At 40.0% G+C, this 24,144-nt stretch overlaps 1 protein-coding gene across 3 annotated transcripts in view; it reads left to right on the top strand.

Annotated features, from left to right (window-relative positions):
* The first annotated feature begins 94 nt into the window (after window positions 1-94).
* LOC119902539 (epidermal retinol dehydrogenase 2-like) overlaps window positions 95-24,144 on the top strand; it is a 45,496-nt gene continuing 21,446 nt past the window's right edge. For all 3 annotated transcript variants that reach the window (XM_038718802.1, XM_038718801.1, XM_038718803.1), the window contains exons 1-5: window positions 95-235; window positions 2,430-2,757; window positions 9,604-9,735; window positions 10,440-10,539; window positions 17,230-17,374. In XM_038718802.1, the coding sequence (XP_038574730.1) occupies window positions 2,437-2,757; window positions 9,604-9,735; window positions 10,440-10,539; window positions 17,230-17,374 (698 nt within the window). In that variant the 5' untranslated portion in view covers window positions 95-235; window positions 2,430-2,436. The remainder of the gene's footprint in view (window positions 236-2,429; window positions 2,758-9,603; window positions 9,736-10,439; window positions 10,540-17,229; window positions 17,375-24,144) is intronic.

Here is a 24,144-nt window from a genome sequence, read left to right as displayed (position 1 = left end):
ACACTCCAAGTCCCACAATGCCTCGCGTGGCAGAGGAGACGCCCGACGCTGTGATTGGTTGATTGCCAGGTCATGTGACGCATCCGGCGTCTCCTCCCAAACAGCATTTCGCTTGTTTGATGTGACATCCTGTGTGTTTCTCACTCCCGAGGCTACAGAAACGGCCCAACCTCTGCGGGCACAGCAGACCGAGAGCAGCCTGTCTGAACTGTTAAACTGCGAAACGAGCACCACGGTACGTTCAGCGGCTCCGCGAGCTGCAAACACACACTCTTTCATTTGTTTATCAACTTTAATCAGAGCTGAGCGTGCGTGTCGTAACGTTAGCATTATGTCGTGCAAAGGTGTCGGTTCAAGCTCATAAAATAAACTGGGTGTCCGTGTAGAACTAGACAAGGTTAATGTTTAACCTTGTCTCGGTTGCAGTTATGTCGATGAAACAAACGCTTAAATAAGCCTAGTCCGTAAAATACACCCGTGTCATGACGCTTTCTTGCAAAACATCTTTTGTCTTTTGTTTATCGTCCGATCATAACCGTTAAATTTAAGGTATTCGCGGCATGTGGCACTTAGAGGAAACTTCAAAAGGACTTTCATAAGTAGTAGGTCACTGCCTCACAACAAAAGAGCAACACATAACACTGCGTGTTTTTGTGTTTTTTTTTTTTTTACTTGAATGGCCGTGTGTTTCCACGTGTGCTGTTGTCACTTTTATCAAACATCTTTTTTTATTGAGCACTTGTATTACATAAATATCACAACAATACTTTCTGTACTCAGAAAAGACTTGGCAAACAGTAAGAACAAACAACAGTACTCATCAGGAAGACAGTAAGAAGTGATTACTGTTACATCAAATAAATAAAAATAAATAGGTAGAAATAAGTTGATAAAGGTAAAATACTGAGTTGATCAAAGACCAGTCAAAAACTCAAATCTGCTCCATCAGGACTATGTTGTTGCGGTTTTAATCCGATTTGACTGTCTATATAAAGTTGAGTAGACACCATGCCTGAGTATTAGTTTGAAGACCAGTAACAATGCCTGATTATTTCCCTAGAGGATCACGTCCAAATTCCCTCATCCTGCTGTCAAAATATCCCTTACACAATAGAAACTGTAGTGTTGAGACTACAACTGAACTTAACTTCAGACAGACTAGACTGCATCTTTTAGCCATCTACAGCTCCATATTCTTTTATTCCTCGAACTTCCTCTGTTTATAGTAAAATTTAGTATATATTTATAGTAGACTTATCCCCTTTTTAGTCAACACCTTTGAGGACGCAGCCTTCTTGTTTGAATAAACTTTACTGCCACGGGACAAAAAACAGGGTCTCAGTGTGAGCAGCCGGGTCAAGGCATGGATGTTTAATAACCCTGCATTGAGTGAGAAAAATCAATGCTTGAAAATTTGAACAACAACTTTGAAAGTTGGAGAAAATGTTGTTGCACGACTTGCTGAGGTGACTTCATATTACACAGAAACATGTGGATGAAAGTAAATGCTTTTTATTAATTCATGTATTGCATATACATACTTTGATAGCAACATCACATACATAGCAAACGGTCACCCAGACGCTATACAAAAACATCTATGTTGTTTCCTCATTAGCCTACGACTCAAAGCTCATGAAGAACAACTTCCCAACTCGGGAAATGGGAACATCCGAGGAGCTTGTGAATGCACCATGTGACCTGTACTGTGTCTCAGTTCGGATACTTACTTAACTACATTTGACCGCAATTGTCACCTGCCAAAATATCCGCTGGTTCATTTATTCATTTGACTTAAATAATATTTTATAAAAAATACATCCTTTTACTGCTTGTGTGTGCCCATTGCAAACACTGCAGCTTCCTCGGCCACTGAGTTTAAAAATAAGTTGGTGGTCCCTCCTCTTCCGCTACGTAGCCAAGATGGTGACCGTTAAGGCTGAGAAATGTCCAACTTTTCGACCGTTAAGAGTACACCATCCAGGTACTCGGATTGCATTTTGCAAAACTTGTCTGTCTGAATGCAGCTAGAAGCTTTGGTGAGCAGTTCTTATTGCAGTGAATTGCTGTCATTTTCAGGCTGAACGATATGCTAAAAAATCATTATTATTAAAATATTATCGCTATTTCCACATTATAATTGCGCACGAGGAGAAGGAGCACACACGCACACCTTGTTAACAAACTCTGTGTTACTTGAGTATTTCTGATGGACAGAAGAAAATCTTTCATGTGAAATAATCAAAGCTGTTTGTAGGACTCCACTCATGCTAGGAACCTGATTGAGAAAATACAGTAGGTTTCCTGGACTTTGTTGCAGGCGAGACGGCCCACCTCGGCCATAAAAAATGCATTACTTGAGTTCACTCTGCTGTCCCATTATGTTTCCCTGTAATGTATCCTCTTTCTTTCCCTTCCTTCCTTCTTAGATCCATCATGAATTTCTTCCTGGAAACCCTCAAAGTCATCTTGCTGTCCATTTGGTACAATGTGGAATCTTTCATCCACCTCTTTGTGCCCATGAAGAAGAAAAACATAGCTGGTGAGGTGGTGCTGATAACAGGGTCAGGTAGCGGGATCGGTCGTCTCATGGCTCAGGAGTTTGCGGCTCTTGGCACTGTGCTGGTGTTGTGGGATATCAACCAGGAGGGGATGAAGGAAACGGCTAGACTGGCTAAACAGAGCGGAGCCAGCAGAGTCCACTACTATCTGTGTGACTGCAGTGACAAGAACGAGGTTTACAGAGTGGCTGACCAGGTAAGGTTTAGAGATGAGTCACCATTTTTTAATAAAATAGATTACAGTGTCAAAGTGAACATGTTGCACATCAATAAATATTTGCTGCTGGAAGGTGCAACTTTTTCCCATCGGTAAACAAAGAGAGAATAAGCATGTGGATTTCACTTTACACATAATCTGTCACAATTTCAATGTAGCATCTTCACATCTAGTTCATCCCTTTACCAGCACTCTTCTGACCAAAGCTACGAGAAACCATTTCTCATCATCGGTATAAATCATGCCGTCTATGATACAGTGAGCTGCTGTTGAATGCATCTAATACAACATGACTCTACAACGAGGACTTCATTTAACTAACGCTATAACTGCAACCAGAGCCGTTACGGCTCTGACAGCGTTTCACGTCTACAACGTTACAAAACAGAGGAGCTACAAGAATCTTTCTTGTTCAGCTCACGTTTATTTACATGTCCACTCTGGCTTAATCATTTCAGACACGCAGACTAACTGCAGACAGGCAGCTCGCAGATATATTTAGAATACACCAGAAACTAGTTTAACGGTTCATTACGACGTTAGCGCTCCTCCACTGATAAACACGGGATTAGCTTTGTGGCAAAATTAGCAACGGGCAGTGTTAGCTGCTGTAACGTTACGTGATTTTAGAGAATATTTAGAAGTGATGAACTAGAGACAAATGTGGACCGTTCACTAGAACTGCCACACTGTTTCAGAATAAATCTACAGTTGCGTCTGTCAGCAGCTTCCAACACCCAGCTACCGTAACATTAACCTGCTGTAAGCTAGTAGGAAGCCGGTGCAGGGAAAAACGGGAGGGTTAGCAAGTCAGGAATGTTTTCAGGAGAAGAGAAGTGATTGGGTCTGTTTTCATTTCGAATTATTAAAGTCATGTAATTAACGTGACAAAAGGCCGACTCAATGCTCACACAGATCTCTGCGTGTGTGGTTTCTAGATGCTGCAGTAAGCTTTGGTAAACTCTGGTCAACTGATTGTTTTCTTTTGTGGTTTTTGTGGCGAGGCAGTGTAGTTAACAAGGGAGCTGCAGCTGGTCGCCCTCTGGTGGGCAAACTATGCAACACCCATGACATGAGTGAAGGATCTGACTCTAGGTTTCTTTTTTAATTGTCATATATCTGCTGTTATAAACAGCTGATGCCGATTAAATGCGATTAGCTCATATTGGGCTATAACATCGGTAGGGCTCTACTTCTAATGCCTCAACCCAACAGCCAATCAGGGGCAGAGTAGGGCGGGGTTTTTTCATACCCGCTACTCTGCAGAGTCGGACAGCTGAACACGTGGGGATGGTAAAAGACTGCCGAACGAGCTGTCAGTCAGAAAAGAAGCCTGATGTAAGACAGAAGTAAGATTACAATTAAGATAGATTACAATATGAACTGTCCTGTCTGATACAGTAATGGTGCCAAGTTTATGCCTTAGCCCACTATAATGTTAGGTAAGCTAATTGTTAATTAATGGAAACCAGTTGCAGCAACCTGTAGTTTAACGTCAACTGGACAAAACATTTTGTCATCGGTGTCATTACCTTTTGAAACCATTTGTTAAAAATGATAAACACTAGACAAATAATGATGATATGCCTTGTTAACAGCAGATCAGCTGCACAGATGAGTGCAATGCACACCGTTGCACACAGTTATTTATTACAGTAAATATAACTGTTTGGTGTATGACAGGACTTTATTTCAGTGCTTCAGTATTTTTAAATGTAGTATTAATTTTATTGTCTTTATAAGAAATCTTTTAGTTTAGTTGCTAAATGTTTACGTTTCCTGTTTTCTTTGGCTCTGGGTAGTAGCGTACTTTTGGCCCCATTGACCTCCTTTCCTGTACCACACAGTCTGGGGCCCTGCTGTAAAATCAAAACCGTCAGCTTAAGAGGCTGCAGAGCTGGCTGATATTTCTCTGGGGGATCAGCAGTGGTAGCTACACTTCCAGTCATTACACAGACATTTAGATCAATGTTAATTTAAAAACTGTTAGTTGGAGTTGTTTGCTATTTTTGAAAAATATGTAATGGAGACATTGTTTGTAAATGATCTGAAACATATCTCTATTGACATAAGATACTGATAGGTTGTGGCCGGTGCTTGATTTGTAAATTATTAGGTGCCGGAGTGTGAAATGTGCCATCTGCCGAAAATAAGTTTTTAATAATTTACCATCCATCGTCAACCGCATATCCTGCGGACAGGGTTGCGGGGATTAATAATTTACGATCAATTAAATATTTAAAACGCATGGCGTACCTGCACATTGTTTTAAAGGGCGTATTATTAGCTACCAAATCTAATAGTAAATAAGGAAATCCATTAGACTTACCCTATCAGGCTGGATGAAATCTTGTATTTTATTTTTGTAGAAGAGCAGTGCTGTGACGGAGCACAGTTTATAGGTGCCGGAGTGCAAAAGACATAAACTCAGAGGTACTGGAGCGGTGCTTCAGCTAGCAACAAATTAAGCACTGGTTGTGGCTAATCAGACGGTCTGTAGTTCGATCCCTGGCTCTTCAGTCTGCATGTTGAGGCATTTGGCAAGATACTGTTGCTCCTGAAGGCTGTGCCATCAGTGTTTGAATGCGAGTGTAAAGTGCTTTGAGTGGTCGGAAAACTAGAAATACGCTGTGACATCGGCCGTGCCAGTCTGTCTGTCCGGTTCTGAGTTAAGTACAAGTGCAGCAAATGAAGCGGCCTCACCATTATTAGAATGAGCTGCATATTGACGCAATAAAGTACTTCCCCAGTGAGATTCAGTGATACTCATCCTCCAGCACTGGAAGTCCCAGAATTAGTTTTAGTTTTACAGTATTTTCTTTTTGTTTGACCAGTTGTTTTAATTAAGTGGATGATATCTCATATTAAACATTTTATCCACATCAAGTCCAAAGCATGTAGAGTAAATATTAGGAACACCTCTTGATACAGTTCAACAGCAGCACAAATAATAACCTCTGAAATGTCCACAAAACAGTTTAAATAAAAATTTTACATCACAGCCTCATGAAGATAGGATTTCTGGCAAGCATGTTGTATTATACTATAAATTAGTTTTAACTTATAGGAGTATAGTATTTTTGTGTAGTCAAATGTAAATCAGGGCGTTGCCTTGATTTGAATATGTGTGTGTGTGGGGTGGGGGGGGGTGACTTTTGAGTAAACAGGCACATTGTTGGCTTAAAATGCTAGATGTGGGCAGGAACTGTAACGGCTAGACACAGGTAAATACTGAGAGAAGGATCTGAACCACTTTAAGGCTGGGGTAGGAAATGTTGGAGGAACTAACAAGAGACTGCTAGAAAATCCTAATCCTCCCTTCAGGCCTCCCTCCAAAGCCACTCCCCCAAAACACATGTTCATGCTCAGTGTGCGCGCAGGTAGACATAAACTTATTACAGTCCTGCGACAGCCACAGATACCAGATCTGGCTGTCTTGTTGCCCACCCCGGCTTTATAATGGTGCAGATCCTTGTCTCTCTATTCATTTCTTTTTTTTTTTTTGTACAGTCTGGTATTCACCTGGGTCTAGCCGTTGCAATTTGTGCCCACATTTAGCATATTAAACCAACAATGTGTCTGTTTACTCAACAGACATACACACACCCTTAGATCCAAATCAAGGCAACGCCCTGATTTACATATAACAACACAAACATACTCAGTTGCCTGTTCATTAGATCTAACAAGTTAAGTTACTACTGCAGTATAATACTTTACGGCAGAGCTATCACATCAGCGCACAACTGAAGAGAGGAAGGATCATAAATAAATTGTAGTGGAGAGACGGCTCAGTGAGTTATTACAGTCTATAGCGGGTGTAAATGTATTAGTGTTTCCCCTATATGCATTCAGCAGTGGCGCACCGCCTTTGCTGAATCATGACCGCCGCTACTAAAATTTCCCAAGATCATTAAACTATGCACTACAAATGTTTTCACTCGCACGCTGTGCGAGCACAGCAACACTTAATGCTTGACTAGCTTCTTCTCCTCGTTCTATGCAGAACATCTACGTGACAGATGGTGTAATATGAGCAGTGTAACTCCTGTAAGGAATCGGGAGGTGCGTGTTTGATTGTCCGAGTGGCAGAAAGTGACGGTGACCGCGAGCGGAGGAAAATATTCTGGCAATAAATGTACTGTGTCTGTTACAGTTACAGTGTGTCAGCTTCTCAAGACCAAGAAAAGTTTGTCCTCCTTTGTTGGAAGTGAAGCCTCCCCTCCCCTTCAGACTGAGCAGGAAAGCTTATTCAGTTGGCTAGGCTGTGTCTTTTGGCTGCTATGTAACTGAACATTAGCTTAATTTATGGAAAGTAACTGGTAGATATATTTTATTACTGCCTACTTGTCCAATGTTAAGAACAACAGTTACAAACTGAGAGTACACTGGTGTAGCCTGCAGCTCCGTCCTGACCAGACTGATTCAATTATTTTTCACTTTTCAGGTGACTGTGAAAAAGTGGTTAGGAAAAGAAAGAATGGTGGTGACTGTAGAGGAGCTGGGGTTAGTAAAGCAAATTAGTGATGCAAACTAGTCCTTTTAAGCTAATGAAGAGACATTTCCTTTTGGATTTTAATGTGCAAGTAAAATGCACCTCAGAAGGGAGGAGGTTTCTCATGTTGCCTTTTTTTTTAAATGTCTACAGATAAATGTCAAAGGCTGTAAAATGAAGACACAAAATGAAAACATGAACAATCATCTCTATAATGATTCTGAGGTCATTAACAGGGTTTTCCTGCTGTTAAGGCTTAGGGGGTGATGCCCAAAACATGCTGCCATAAATGTAAAATCACTGTGGAGAGCATCATAATCAACCAAATTACTTTCCACAAAATCTAATGGTTGTAGTTCATCCCCAGTAAAATGATCTTTGGGTGGTGGTTATTTGTTATCTGCTGTAGCTTTTCCAACTATTTGTTCGGAGATATGGTGAAAATAATGGCCCAATATGATGTGAAATTCCATATTTGTCATTGGAAAACGTAGGACCCCCAAACCCTATGCCCTTCTGTCCATTTTGAAACTTCATAAAATATATTCCAATGAAAAAAATTATAAAAGTTGTAGGTTTTTAAGCAGTAATCAGTGAGGCATTGAGCAGATCTGGTACCTACATTGGCCCCCAGAAACACACTCCAGTGATGACAACAGTTTTTAATTGTTGTCTCATGTTTCAGGGAGGGTGAGGTGGACATACTTTAAAAACAAGGACAATTTTAATGTGTATCTACACCCTACCTAGGGAGACAGCAGAGGTAGCAATGACAAGGACCGCAGTGCAAGGGAAACCCAATCATATAGTTTACCATCGACTCAGGTAACACTTTTTTTCACTCTACCTGGGTTCCCTAATCCTTGGATCCATCTGCGTATATAGGTCCAGTACTCGTCACTGATTTCTCTTTATGATGGTGAAAACCAAACGGATTTTTAGGACATCATGAAAACACATTGTATTGCCTTCCAACCTTTGAAAGGGGGTTGCACTTTGTGACGATGCAGCAGACATGTTATTGATTGGTTTAAACTAGTATGGGCAGATCAATCACAGTCTGCCCACTCTAATAAGTAATTCATATCTTGTGTTGAGACATTTCTTGTAAACAACCTAATTCCTGGAAGTACGGATGGACATCGTTAGGATTTTATCAATAGTACCACTCTTATTAATACTCTAATCAGTCACATTTCATTACCAAATAATTGCTTACATTTTTTTTTAAAGAATAAAAGGATTATAGATAGATAATAAATGAGAGAGAGTTATATTTTAAATATAATATTTCTAACAGCTAAGTCATTAAATAAACTAACTAAAACAAATCTAAAATGTCAATAAAATAATCATATTCCTAACATCAAAATACAGAGACATTTAGAAAGAATAAAGAACTCAGACATCAGTGAGCGTCAGTCCCTCCTCCTCCTCCTGCTGTGATTCACTGCCTGCAGGTACCGTTGGCAGAGAGGAGGGGATGCTTCATCTCAGCCAGCAGCTGAAGTTACACGAATTTTCATTTTAAGATATGTGGCAAACAAACCTAAACAGTTAGACTACAGTAGGGCTGAATGATTAATTGCATTTGCGATATCATCACAGTGTGATAAAACGAGATTTTCTAATCGCAAAGGCTGTGATTACACTCTGGTCACATGACAGCCAAGAGTAAAGCAGTCTGTAGACGAAGCATCAACTTTGCACGTTACGCTGTACCTTGACTTGTTGTTGTACAATCGCCTTAAGCTTGACAGAAGCTGACACTACAGAAAGGGAATGAAAGGAGCACTCGCAGGTAACTTGGTGGTGAAATCGTCGGGCCATCCGCTGCTTTGACGGACAGGAAAAATGCACAACAAAAATACACGTGTAGTAAGGTAAGCGTATGGTGGCGATCGACGCCTGCGTCACACACACAGCCACCAGTCAGCTCAGGAAATGTTTATGTAACGGCGTTTCAAACCAAACGCACAAGTCCGAAAGAGGCCGAGTCTGTCCCAGTGTTACAGCCAGTGCGCTGCTTACCAGCATCGGAGGCTGCGGGGTTGGAGAACTCCGGTGTTGTTGAGAATTACTAAGCTTGTCCATTAAACACGAGAGGCGTCACTTCATTTTATTTTCGTTGATTTTTGAATTGAACCTCAAACTGAGATGGACTCCTAGGAGATTTGAACTGAGATAAGGACTCCTGTAAACACTCTCCTGCTTGGTAACATTTCAAACAAAAATCTGCATATTAATGATTTCTGTCTTCCCTTGGAAATATATTTTACAACATGGGATTTCATCATTTATGACGTGCTATTTTCCTTTGCTCCCTGCAGGTGAAGCGAGAGGTGGGTGACATCAGCATTCTGGTGAACAATGCTGGGATTGTGACAGGAAAGAAATTCATGGACGCTCCTGATTCCCTGATTGAGAAGACAATTGAGGTCAACACTATGGCTCACTTCTGGGTCAGTAAGACACACGGGACATGGAGAGCTTTCAGCTAGAACATCACTACACATTCTCAGCTTAGCTTTTTCGTAAGTCTTTCTGTGTTGTAGATCAGGTCCATCTCAAAAAAATTGAATTTTGTGGAAAAGTTCATTGTGAGCACCAGATCAGACTGAGAGATTAAATGCTCAGGAAATCTTTACAGGTGTTTTGAGTTAATTAGCTGATTCGAGCTCTTCTCAGGTCAACATTTCTGACTTTATAAATTCTTTATTCTAACATTGTAATACAATTTTAGAGACTGGAGTTTTAATTTCCATGAGCTGTGAGCCGTAATCCTCAAGATTAAAACAAAAATATTATTTAAATATTCGCTAATTAACTTTTTCACAGTATTCAAATTTTTTTAGATGCACCTCAGACTTTATAGGAGAAAACAGACATCTGCGTGACAGCTGACCAAACTTCATCTGCTAATGGAGACGCAGAATTGGGATGCAGTTTACTGTGAGATGCAGTAAACTCCAGAAAATTGACTAAACGGACACTAAACTTTGATTTGAACAATATTCTTTTTTTAGTGAAAATAACCAAGATAACAAATGCAACTTGCAGTATATTTATTAGAATAGAAAGTGGTTTTCAATTGTTTCCAAACTTCTTTGTAGGCTTCCTATATTTTGTTTGATGTTTTATTTGTTTTCCGTTTCTCTATACTCAGACCTACAAGGCCTTCCTTCCTGCAATGATTGCCAACAATCATGGTCATCTTGTCAGCATTGCCAGTTCTGCTGGACTCATAGGAGTCAATGGATTGGCAGGTGTGTGGTGTTTCTCCTCCTAATCACATCATGCATGTCACTAATTCTAAAGTAGAGTGTATGTGATTACATTATCTTCCAAATTTTTCTAATGGTATCCCTACCACTGACGTCATTTTCAGTTGACATAGAATCTGTTGTAGCAGTTGCTAGGAGCAGTAAACTTAACATCTGTCACTCCATTTATAGAAATATGACCGTTTATCTGAAAGACATTTTTCAAGTATTTAGCTAGCTTCCTGTTCTTAGTCTGGCATACACAGCTCTGAACACCAGACATATTTAACCACTGAAGAAATCAGTGATGTGGGCAGTGATCCACAGGTCTGGAATCAGGATGAAAAATTGCTATATTCTGTGTTGATTTCTACCAATTCATTGCTACTACTAACTGGGGCACCAATTAAGTAGTAGTTATTTAAGTAAAAGTGCTTTTTTTTCCTCTTATTTTGTGATGCTCTTATGTGTGAAGACATTGCATGACTAAAATATTAAACCGAAGCCCCAATACATGTAGTGGAGAGAAACATTCTATAACAAAGGAGAAAACACTAGTGCTTTTGAATAGACAGAAAATAATTAGAGCAGTGTATTTTTAATGTAGTTATGGCACAGATTACTAAACGGTGAAGACCATGTGCAGCATTCTTTGGATAACAAGCTGCAACTCTACATGTAAAGGTACATTGACCGAGAACAAACACTGGTTCTAATCGTGTAGGTAAGGGTTGAAGGTTCAAGGGTTCATTTAATGGTAATTTTGCAACGCAAGGTTGTATTCAGGGTTTTTCCTGGCTCAGAAGGGGCCTGTGGGGGGTAACTTTGAGCGACAGTAAGCATGATCAGTATACGTACAGTAAAGGCAATGTGTTACCTTATGACCGAAATCTATACATTTTCTTGTTATTTATGACCATTTGATAAACAAAATATATCCACAACCTGAATGAGTAAAAGGTATAAAAGTAAAGAAATATGTTAGTATAATAATATATTTACAGGTTACACCCTTTCTAATGTCTCGCCTACTTGCTGTTGATCCTCTGTAAAAGTTGATGAGGGCTATGCATAGGAACTTTGCTCTCAAGTTATAGAAAAATAGCTGTTTCTGAGTTTTTAGAACCGGTGTGGAGATGTGAGATGTCCATGACTGTTTCTTTCTTTTTAAATAGACATTTCCTCTACTGTTATGACTTGTCTTAATTTGAGGAGTGTAGTACATTTCCTCAGTCAGTAAATAGTTTTGATATCACTGAATATGTCGCATGCTCTTTAAAATGTTTAGAATGCACTATGGCCTACTTTAAAGTGTTACCCGAGGAATTTAGGGTCTAGTGACCGGTTCAAGGGTATGTCAGAACAGCTTCCGCTCTGGATTTGGACCTTACGTGCAGCTCTGCTTGTAAATACTGTCAAGACTATATAAAACTGATCAATTTCCAATACATTGTTTATTGTAATCTATTATGCTTTGGGTACACAAGCTGTATGAAACACTTCATTGTGGTCTGTTAAATCAGTAGAACTGTTTTCTGACTCAGTGTTGTGAGTGACTCAACCTCTGAGCAGCACAAAGTAAACAAACAGCACGCAGCAGCCCTCAAGGAAGAATTCATCCTGACAGAGTGTCAGCAAGGGATTCAAGCAGAGCTGATTTGTTTTTTTTGATCATTCGACAAGCAGTTCTGACGTGTGTGGATGTGTGTGGTGTCAGGTGGAGTGAGCTGGACCGAACAGACTCATGGGCATACATAGGTCTCTTGTGAACAAGTTGTTCTTACAGAGTGAGACTTGTCTCTATAAATATGAAGTAGTATCTTTGGGCCCACAGACGGTCTGTGTCTCGTTGTTGCACACAGGTTGAAACGCAAGAATGATTATAAATCAGTGTTTTAATCCCAGCATTTAAGAAACCCCCCCGTGGTGCTCAGCAGCGGTCTGTTGGTGAGCTGCACCCTGGTCCTCACAACAATCTGCGTTATGTGCATAGACTGTATAAAAAAAGTGGACGTAGTCATGGTGATGTCACCCGTTTTGTGGACTGCCATTTTGAAGCCTCGAGTTTGGCCAATAGGGCACCGTCATGTTGAGTTTTTGCAACCAGCGGCACTAGACGTAACTATATTTTTACGAGACGGTGGAGCTAACGGCCGTGTGTGGAGCAAGCTAGCTGCCTTAGCTAGGTGCATCTGTAACGGTCATTATAACGGTGCTGAAAATTTTGTCTGTATTATTTGCATTTTTATGCACGTTTGTCACACTGAAATGTTTCAGATCATCAAACAAATTGAAAACAAAGAAACACAAAATGCAGTTTTTAAATGAAGGTTTTTATTAAGGGGGTTAAAAATCCAAACCTACACTGGCCCTGTGTGGAAAAAGTGATTTCCCCCTAAACCTAATAAATGGTTGAGCCACCCTTAGCATCAACAACTGCAATCAGGCGTTTGCGATAACTGGCAATGAGGCTTTTACAGCTCTGTAGAGGAAATTTGTACCACTCATCGTTGCAGAATTGTAATTCAGCCACATTAGAGGGTTTTCGAGCCTTAACCGCTTTTTTAAGGTCATGCCACAACATCTCAAATCGGACTCAGGTCAGGACTAGGCCCCTCCAAAAGTCTTCATTTTGTTTTTCTGAAACCATTCCAGGGCTCGACAATAACGGTGGCCCAGGGCCAGTAAAATGTAACATTGGGACAGTTGTTTTGCGGCTCTTGGCGTGCACCGATGTCCAATCCAGAGTTGTAGTTACGACGAGAGGTTGTCAAATGGTATTTCTCTAATCTCAATCGGCAACCTCTGGGTGGAAAGTGAAGCCATGCAGATGGAATTTAAAGCTGCGTTCTCTCTAACGGCCAGCAGGGGGTGAGTTCCATTAGAAATAGTTGGTAATTTTTACTACTTCTCAGCTGATTTATTACCTCAGTAAACACTTTTAAATGAGTTTATAGTCTCAGTCGCTAGTTTCAAGTCTTCTTCAACACAGCATGATGTTTATTTAGTATATTATGGTCCTATTTAGGGTAAAAACGGACGATAATGCAGCGTATGCTTTTGGACAGGGCTACCTTGTGATTGACAGGTCGCTACCATGGCAACCTGTTCATCAGGATAGAGGCGACTCGTGTCCGCTGCTCTGTGTACATTTTTCATAAATGGCTGTCAGCAGGAGAGCACATCATGTTTGAGTCTATTAGTATGTTTTGTTTTAAAAGTAAATTGTTTTGTTAACCTTTTTTTATCATTTTAACTGTAATTACATTTTTGTAATATATATCCAGGATGTATTTAATAAACGATTAAACACTTTTGGAAGGAGGGACAGAAAAAATTGTCTTCGGGCCAGTAAGTTTTTCAAACCCGGTGGGGCCAGTGGCAGAAAAGTTTAACGTTGAGCCCTGCATTCAGAGGTGGACTTGCTGGTGTGTTTTGGATAATTGTCCTGCTGCAGAACCCAGGTGCGCTTCAGCTTGAGGTCACAAACCGATGGCTGGACATTCTCCTTCAGAATTTTTTGGTAGACAAAATTCATGGTTCAATTTACCACAGCAAGTCTTTCAGGTCCTGAAGCAGCAAAACAGCCCCAGACCATCACACTGCCACCACCATATTTTACCGGTATGATGTTCCTTTTCTGAATTGTTGTTACTTTTACGCCAGATGTAATGGGATACACACCTTCCAAAAAGTCCAACTTTGTTCTCGTCAGTCCAGAGTATTTTCCCAAAAGTCTTGGGGATCATCAAGATGTTTTCCTGCAAAACTGAGACAAGCCTTTGTTATTTTTGTTCAGCAGTAGTTTTTCGTCTTGAAACTCTGCCGTGCAGGCCATTTTTGCCCAGTCTCTTTACAATCCATTTTTTTGCCATTTGTGGATAATGGCTCTCACTGTGGTTCACTGGAGTCACAAAGCTTTAGAAATGGCTTTATAACCCTTTCCAGAATGATTAAACTCAATTATTCTGTTTCTCATTTGTTCCTAAATTTCTTTGGATTGCAGCATGATGTCTAGCTTTTGAGGATCTTTTGGTCAACTTCACTTTGTTAGGCACGTCCTTTTGTAGATTGAGAACAGGTGTTGCAGTAATCAGGCCTGGGTGTGGCTAGAGAAATTGAACTCGGCTTTCCAAAGATGTGATAAACCACAGTTTATCCACACTGAGCAATCACTTTTTGACAAAGGGCCGTGTAGGTTTGGATTTCCCCCCTTACTAATAAAAACCTTCATTTAAAAACTGCTGGCCGTTCAATAGAACGCAGGTTTAAGAAACTTCCGCGTTTGCGTCAGTTCTCTGACCGGAAGCTTCCCGCTTGGTTACTTGCTGTTTTTTCACTTGAGTTGAATATTTTCAACTTGCACTTTTGTTTCCCTTCACCTCTCCTCTCTCATTAATTAAACCATATAGGCCTTTTTTTTTTTTTTTTAAATAACACAAACAAAGTTTTATTCGGAGAAAAGGAAGAGCATCAATGGTCATGAAAAATGACATTAATTTAACTTTAAACCTTGTAGTTTGCTAATCCTGCACATGTTCAGACATCTTAAGATGCCTTTAGCCCTCTGTCAGTGGGTCATCTACAGTCAGTACTGCAGAGTGCGTGTGGTACTTTGTGAATCATCTAATCAGGTAGTTTTAGGAAGCTGGACTGTATCCCATGTGGCTTTAGTCTGTATTAAATGGTGGGATCTCTTATGTTTCATCCATTTATCTTATCTTTATTATATTTGAACTTTGCTGTATCTGTATCATACCAGGCAGTACGACACGTCTAGTGGTGTTCTTTTGAGCTCTGCTCTAATTTAACATCAAATGCATCAAATAGATAAGTGAATTTCCCAACTCCTGGGTTGGGTTATGAAGTCAGTTTACAGTAATTTGATGTTGGGGTGGGCTCAGGTGCTACAACTAAATCTGAGAGTATCTTTAAGCTGGACTAAGAACTGCCTTTTCTAAACAGAAATTAATCAAATACTTGATACAAGAATAAATGCTCAATTCTTCAGGCATCAGCTGACTTTATTAGGAATACTTTGAAATGATAGAATATTACTATTTGCTTATTACTCTCCAAGACTGAGTTGCCCTCTCACCTATCTATGTCAGAAAGATTGTAGTGCCTTATCACCTGTAACCCTGACTCGGTCAGATTATATAATGGGTGTCGCCATGGCACAAAATCATTACTGTCAACAACTATATATGCATTGTGATAAGCCAACATGTCACATGAAGTCTATACATGTAGAAAGAAGGTGGATATTGAGTGCACTTCACCTGGAGTCTCACATAGCCGGCGGTATCTCCACCTCTCAGGCCTGTCAGCATTGTGCTAGCTAGTGGCTGAGAGACAGAGGGTGAATAGAGGTGCTGAAGCAATGGACAGTGGGGAAAGTTTGTTTTTTGAACATTAAAGCTTGTAAAAATGTTCTAGTGGAAATAATATGGGACCTTTTTTTTAAAATGAATTCTTTGACAGTGTAAAGACCTTCACAACCTCTCATAAATATATTGTGACCACCTGCAGCAAGGTGAAAATTTTCTAAATACAGTGTAAACCTAAACTAATATTTAGTGGTGATTATGTGGCTGCAGCACATTGCTTAGCTTCCATGCTGTTCCTGTCTGCTTATCCAAACCAGGAGCTTGCCGGATGCCGTCTACTGTAGATATTTAGTGGGGAAACCCACATAGAGTGATTTATTGAGGTAGATTGAGGCAACATTGGAGGATAAAAGAAATCATACTTAATAATTAAAGCATTAATAATGACAAAAGAATATGTAGGCCTACAAGGTGGGGAAAACATTTTAAGAATAGTGATAATGTTAATTACTGTGTATGTATGGGTTCAGTGAGTGTTTCTGTACCAGCATTATGTGCAGGTTGTTTTGTGCCTAGGACTCTGTTTGACGTGGTAACAAAAGAGGTATAGAGTATTGTTTGTTTTTTTTGTTTTTTTTTATACTAGTATTGCTTTAAAGTTTTATTATTGTGACAACCTTAGTGCATACATTTACATTTATTCATTTAGCTGACCCTCTTATCCAAAGCGACTTACAATTGCTATGTATGTCAGAGGTCGCACACCTCTGGAGCAACTAGGGGTTAAGTGTCTTGCTCAGGGTGTGGATTCAAACCCCATCACCACCCACTACATACATACATGCATACATAGATTCTAGGGTTGGGCCGATAGACGATGCCATCGTCCATCATCAGTGGCTGACGGACATCACAATATTGAACCAGCATCTTGGCCATATTTGTCCTTCCATCTGCCCCAGGATGACGCGGTACATAAAAACGTAGGCTTTATAAGATTACTGCTAGCGCCCCCATGGTTTTTGGGAAGAAATGTTATTTATGGTAACCATCTGTTAGCAAAGAGCACCAGGGTCTGTCCCAATGGGATGAACTTATTGAATCACCGACATTTTCAATGAAAAATTAAGGTATTTAGGAATAAAGTTTGGTTTTGAGGGATCTAGTCACCACCATGGTCCATCTGGATTAGGTGAAAAATAACAAATATGCAAAGTAGTTAGCTACCATTTCTTGTCCTGTTGGAAAGTATCCTGTATGAATGTAACTTGAGGCAAACAACAACTAAGGGAATAAACTGACTATAAACTGATTATCCTTTTCGCATGTTTTTTCCCTGTATCTTTGACCCCTCTCCCTGCAGACTACTGTGCCAGTAAGTTTGCAGCAGTAGGTTTTGCAGAGTCAGTGGGTCTGGAGCTGCTGGCAACTGGGATAGATGGCGTCAAGACCACCATTGTGTGCCCGTACTTCATCAACACCGGAATGTTCGATGGATGTCAAACTAAGTAGGTCTTTTTACATGACTTTCACCATGATCTTGTTTTTTAATTTCAGCTTGCACTCTTGACTGAAATAACGATAGTAATTCTAAATAATTTGCACATTTCCAAACAATTATATCTAGGTTCCCGTATCATGACGCATGGTCAGTTTAGTCTGTCTCTCTTTGGGTGACCTGGCTTCATGAATATACCATAACGTTGTTTATCAACTGGCACTGATAACTCTGCATTTACTATGTTTTTCAACATGTTCAGTAGTCCAGATTGAGCATTTCGTTTATTGTAATGTAGTTTATAGAGAATACATGGATATTTGTGCACTTTTTGTTTCATGTTAAACAAATGACTAATATCAGTTCCTGTAGTCCAGTGTTTTATTTGTATCTGGGCGAATGTAAACACAGCAACAAAGACACTGGTGAATTCTCTTAATATAAAACATTTCTGGGGAACATTTATCCATCAACTTTGACTGCACCACACGTCACAAACCAAGCGGCAACCTCCAAGTCTGAAAAGTGAAGCCATTTTGCCTTAAACCTGCATTCTTACTAATGGCCAGCCTGAAATCCAATTACATTGGAGTCTGACAAAATGAGTCTACTTCTTAACTTGATTTGTTACCTCATTAAACACTTTCCTAATGAGTTTATGGTTTATCATCCCATTCAGAGGTAAATGGACGATAAAACACTGGTATGCTTAGCGTGTGACAAGCTTCTACCCAAGCGACCTGTCAATCAGGATAGAGGGAAATCATATTCTCTGCACTGTGTACATTTAAGGAGCCGTGAACTTGTTATTGGGTGCTGACGGTGTTTTCGTCTACGAACTTTGACCCTTTCACAGTGTGTTTTCAGTCCATGAAGTTAATTGTAAAATTTTCGCCTATAAATGTTCAGCGTGGTGTTGTACTAAAAGACACTTTTTAAGAGGCGGCTGTTAATTTTTTCTGGTAAGTACTTTTTGTTTTAAGCCTCTTTTTTGCTAGCCTAAATTATCACCCAATTAATATCATAGTTGAATTACAGATGCACCTTATTAACCAAGCTAACCAGCTCCACCCTCTCGTCCAAATATGGTCACCAGGGATGCACCGAAATGAAAATTCTTGGCCAAAGCCAAAACCGAATATAATTTAAAAAGTAATACTGAATACAGAACAAGTACATTCACATTTTTTTGCCATTTTTTTTTACCATTGCATAAATTAAATAGTCAAAATGTTTTGCGTAACTTGAAAACTTCACAGCCTCTCTTCAGGTAGGACTCTTATACTGCAACACTTGTTACACTTTGTAAAGAGAGAAACCTACAGGATAAAGACGCTAACCTTCCTGGCAGACACGAACACGTGTGCACTCCAAATTTAGGTGCACATAGCTTCTCACAAAACGATTGACAGAAACACTCAAAGCGGGTCAGACCGTTTGTTGCCTAGTCAGCCACAGATGGAGTGGATGCACTAGGAGACAATACAGCTGATCAGTGTCTGCAAACAGCAAGTTTTTGCGTCTTTCTCAGACACTTTAAAATGCTTCCACGCTGCCGACAAGACTGTTTGACTTATTAGGCCTTACACCGAGTGATTTTTTTTTGGTATTTTCAGCCGATAAATTTTGGTGGCCGAAAAATTACAAATTCTAACAAAAATGTAGAGACATTTGAAGGCGCTACTGGCCACCACATCTGCAAGCACCGCCCGCACCATGGACGAAGCCATAATGATGCCTCTTTGATCACAAATTCAATAAGACTCTCTTTGTATCTCTCCTTATGGCTTCAAATGATTGGCTATTATCACCTAATCTTAGCTCTGCTCAGCTTACTTATCTCCAGCTTAACTTATCTCCATCTCTTCTCACAGGATTTTCTCTGTAATGATCTCGCTGTCCTCCACTTCTTCATATCTTTCTGCTGTGTTTTTGTATAAAAAGCCATGTCACATAAATTTCATTCAAAGTAGATACAATTTTCTCAGTTTTCTTCACGTTTCTCCCTTTTTTTTCAGATTCCTTCTGATTGTTTCCAGTCCATGGCTTAATAATCACATGGCCTGTGTTACTAGATTCCTACAGATTTTCTTGTCCTGGGTTTACAGAGGAGTTTCTCTCTTGGTTTAATGGGCTATACAGAAAGCCATTAAACTGTGCTAGCTGTGGGCATTATAGCCTGGCTGTGCTGGGCTGTTCTCAGAAGACTGGTGTGAGATTGACTGACTTTTGGCAGTGGAGAGAGAGGTGAACAAGGGGAGAGGAGTTAAATGGAGGGGTAATAATCATAGGTTATGTAACTTGGCAAGTCAATTAAGCACAAATCTTATTTGTAATGACAGCCCTGAAATCTAGGGACCACCTGGGGAATAAAATGGAATGAAAACAAATCAAGAAGATGAAACAGAGAATATAAAAGGAGAGAGACTGAGAGATAAAGCATAAGATATTCTCGGAGCATCAAATACAACTGTAGCATTACAGTACAGACACGAGAGAGCGTAGCTTTTATTTATTATTCACTCAGCACTTCCTCATCTGTTCCAATGAAAATGCTTCCATTGGTTCAGTTGACATGACGTCCTCACAATCCTCTCCCCAGTTTTACTGTTTTACTACATTATCCTGGTTTTTACTTAATTATTGAATCTTGAATTTCTTTCACCTGTCTTGTATTTGGCCCATACCTGTTTGAATGCATGGCAACCAGGATAATGGTAGATAAAGGAAATATGTAAATGTTTTTGAAAAGGGCAGCTGTGGCTCAGGAGGTAGAGTGGGTGGCCCACTAATCAGGCCCTTGCATTTTTGTGGATAAGATCAGAGGACACTGTAGGCTGGTATGATATCAGATATTTGAATGTCCGTCATAAACAAATTACATGATGCTCGTTGGAGGCTTGAAGTTAAGTAGTGTTTATGGGGTAAACTGAGCTTTTCCAAAACGATGATGTAAGCCAGCCCAGTGACAGTCAGGAGCTGTTGTGATTAATCTGTTTGTTTAATTTGTTAGACGTCGCAACTACTACTTTTGCCGGCTTTTGGGCTGTTGTTCAAACTAAAGATTGTAATTCCGCATTTTATGTGCCTGCCTCCACGGACACTCGGATCTCAAAACATGCTGTCAAAAATCAACTGGCTAGAACAACCACTGCAAGACCATGGCAGAAAGCAATGTCCTGTAGATATGGAAGAACAATTTTAATAGTGTAATACTGGAATCAGACATTCAGGGCTATTCAGGGAGAAATTACGGCGTATGGAGGAGAAAGAGGCCGCCGCCGCAGAGAGTCAAGCATAGCCAGCCGGTGAGGATAGCGGCACACAGCTGCCCTGTGCCAGTAAATGTACAACACTGGAAACAGAAGTGGAGTCGCTGTGAGTTACACCAAAGCTTGGGGCCATATATGTACAGGGGAATGCTTAAGACATACTGTACCTCAGGATCCTGAAAAGAAACAACCAAAGCCAGCGGGGCGAAACAGACGTCTGAGCATAGAGTTAATAGCCTTAGCAAAATAAAACAAAGGGGACTGAGGTAGATTTCTATAACACCTCTCAGGCTCTTTGTTTTTGCACATTTGCTGCATTAAGCAGTGCTTTATATAAACAATACATGAAATGATTAGTAATGTAATAAATGCCGCTTGTATGATGAGCCCTCAAATAATTACCACCAAACTTTGCAGTTCACCTCAGATCAACAGAGCGTATTAGCTTATTTTTGCTCATTGTTTTGATTTGACAGCCCACCATTATACAATGTTTTTTGGTTCCATGTCAGTATGAAATCAGACACCTTCTGTTGTCTCCACAGTCACTAAGGCCCTGTTCTTCAAACATGGCTTAACTAATCCATGCTAACATGATGTTGGTTGGATCAAAGTATCCTGTTAACTCTCATCCAGCTAACTAAAAGCTGCACCAATCAGTGTTTTTTATAATGGCTCAGATTCATGTAATGTGAAAGGGTAAGGGTAGATATTAGTAACAAACCCTCACCAACTCTGCAGTTCCCCTAAGCTCTACAGATCATTTTATTATCTTTCAGCTCATTGTTTTGGTTCTTCTGCCTGCAAATTTAGCAGACAGACACAGTTAGAGCTGGTGAACATAGCGAAGCATTTCCCACAACTGTTGGATTTGTAAATAGGCAGCTGTTAGCAATAACAACTTTTATAAGATGGTAATGTGTTGTGTTTACAACTTGTTCTTCTGCCTCAAACATATCACCTAGCTCATTGTCTAGCATTAATACTTTGAATAAATGTTTTTTATCAGATCTAACATTTAGTTTGGAGCTACAGGTCTTTATGGATATGTCTGGTGATATCCACTTTTTTATTGTCAGCAGATGCATTAAAAAGACCGTAACCCAACCAACCCAACTGGTTTTAGATGTTTGTTTGTTTTTAAACTGCCGTGACCAGCTGTTTCAGGTAATTACTGAGCCTTTTTTTTTAAAGTAACACTGTATTTGTGAGGTTTCTTATGTCTTTTCTAGGAACCAATGATCTATAATTTTTTTTTACCTATTTTTCTGTAATGGAAAACAAACCTTAACCAGCATTAATGACAAATGAGAAAGAAGCCACTTACTATTCAGCAAAACACAAAATAATGCCTGAGGCCTCTGTGGTGATATTTAGACGGGTAGACATTAAATTGACAGTGTATTTTTTTATCTACCCAATACACACACACTAACTCACATGCACCATTGCTGGGCCGCCGTGGAGAACTCCCGGATGTCCTGGGGTCAGGTTTTAAAGGTGTTTGGAGACTTGTGTCCATCTTTAGATCTGTCTTCTTGCCTTTATCTATCCAAGAGCCCCCGAAGCCACCAGGACACATGCTTTATGCCAGCGCCAAACACCTGGCCTGTCACTTTCTACTTCTCACATCTGCACCTTGAGGGTCTTTTGAAGTATACGTGTTTATTCTGACTGGACCCGACAGTCAGTTTTCAGACATATATTTCCCACACTGGTATACTTGCTGAAGGTTTTAGCAGCATCAAAATAATTTTATAAAAGGTATGCATAAATGAAGGGAGCAGAATGCATGAATTATTTATGCCCTCATAAAGATTGTTTTTGTTAAAATTAGTTTGAAGGCTAGAGCTGCCAGTAAGCTTCTTCAGAACAACTTGTCAGATGGTCGGAAACACCCTAACGCCTACACCTTTCCACATGCTTCATGCTGTGTGGAGGTGAGAAAGGAGCCAGGGTTTTAAATTTCTTATTTTGTTATTTGTTACACAACTATTTGTCACTTTTTGTGTGAACAACCAAGTGCATTTTTATGACTAAGAACAGTTTGCAAAACTACATTCCTGTCAGCCTCAGCTGTACTTGGTGTTAGTGATGATTAGCAAATATGCTAAACTAAGATGCTGAACATGGTAAACTACTAAATACCAACATTGTCATTGTGAGCATGTTAGTCTGCTGATATTGGCATTTCAGCTCATAGTGGTACTGTGAGCTAAGTACAGCCACAGCCTCTGAGCTGCTGGCATGGCTCATTAGTGTCCATCTATGCACCCAGCACTCCCCGGAAAAGAGTATTAATACTTTTCGATCGAGATTATCCTAATTAAGTGAATTAAAACGGTTAACTCCTCCCACGAGCAAACGGCGTAGTTATGAGAGCATAATCCAGTCCGGCTACAGGTGTTTATTTGTCCAAAAGCTGCAGCGCTGCTCCGGTTCTGTCCTCAGCTTTTCCCCACAGTTTAGTAGCTCTACGCTGGCCAGCGGCGTTTCAATCCCCCTTTCTGCCTGGTCCTCTGCACACAACGCTGTGAAGCAGTCTGTGATGTCTCGATAATCTCAACGCTAATAGGCTATCGTGACTCAGCATCATGCGACTTTCTCTCTCAAGTTGAAAATTTTCAACTCACGCAAAAGCCTTCACGTCGCTGGCAGCGCCCCCTCCGTACCGCCTGGCAGGAAATCGCAGCTCTCCGCGTTTTTGCATTGACTTTGTATGTAAACTCCCGCCCCCAACGCTCACTTCGCTTTTGGTCTGAAAGCACCATAACTAATTTCTTACCTCATCAACAAAGTAAAATCCTCAGTCAACTTCAATTTATACTCGTTGGGCCTCATGCAAGAACCACTCCTACGAACAGATTTGTTCTTATGTGTCTTGTACAAGGGATTTAGGAGAACTTTACAGCATTCACCAATTTTGTCATATTTGACAATTTCTGAGTTCCAGACTTGTTTTGGAGTCATGTGCAATTAGTCTGCTGTTATTACAACCTAAGTTTTTCACTAATGGATTGTATATTTTATTATTTTGAAGCATTTTTGAGTTTGAAAATACTACTCAAATTACACCTCCATAATTATGTTGACATCATCTTGGATGCAATTTTAATTATAAGATAATAATATTGTAATGATCATCAACCATTTAAATTGGTGCTATTGTGTAACGCTACAATATCAATATGAACTTCTCTAAAAAAATAAATTAAAAAAAAAATTATATGATGCACTAATTAAACATTCATTTAAGGTGTAATCTTTTGGATGTCTTAGCGTGTCAGGCTCTTGGGAGAGAGTGACTGTGTGCTGATATATTGGCAGAGTGATGAATGGTTTAGATTACCATGTGTTTCTGCAAATGTGAAACTTGTTAGAGCTGCAGCTCCACAAACAGACACACCAATTCAACACATTTCCCTTAATTCCATTGCTGACGCTGTTAAAAATGCATCCATAGAGATCCATAAAGGAAAGTCAAAGGAGGACTTTATTCGCTGGACTC

This window comes from Micropterus salmoides, unplaced genomic scaffold (genome assembly GCF_014851395.1).
Source record: "Micropterus salmoides isolate LMB-PRFRI ecotype aquatic unplaced genomic scaffold, ASM1485139v1 Ms_hic_scaffold_14, whole genome shotgun sequence".
NCBI lineage: Eukaryota > Metazoa > Chordata > Actinopteri > Centrarchiformes > Centrarchidae > Micropterus > Micropterus salmoides.
Note: the sequence above shows the minus strand (reverse complement) of the source record. Positions and strands in the feature narration are given on the sequence as shown.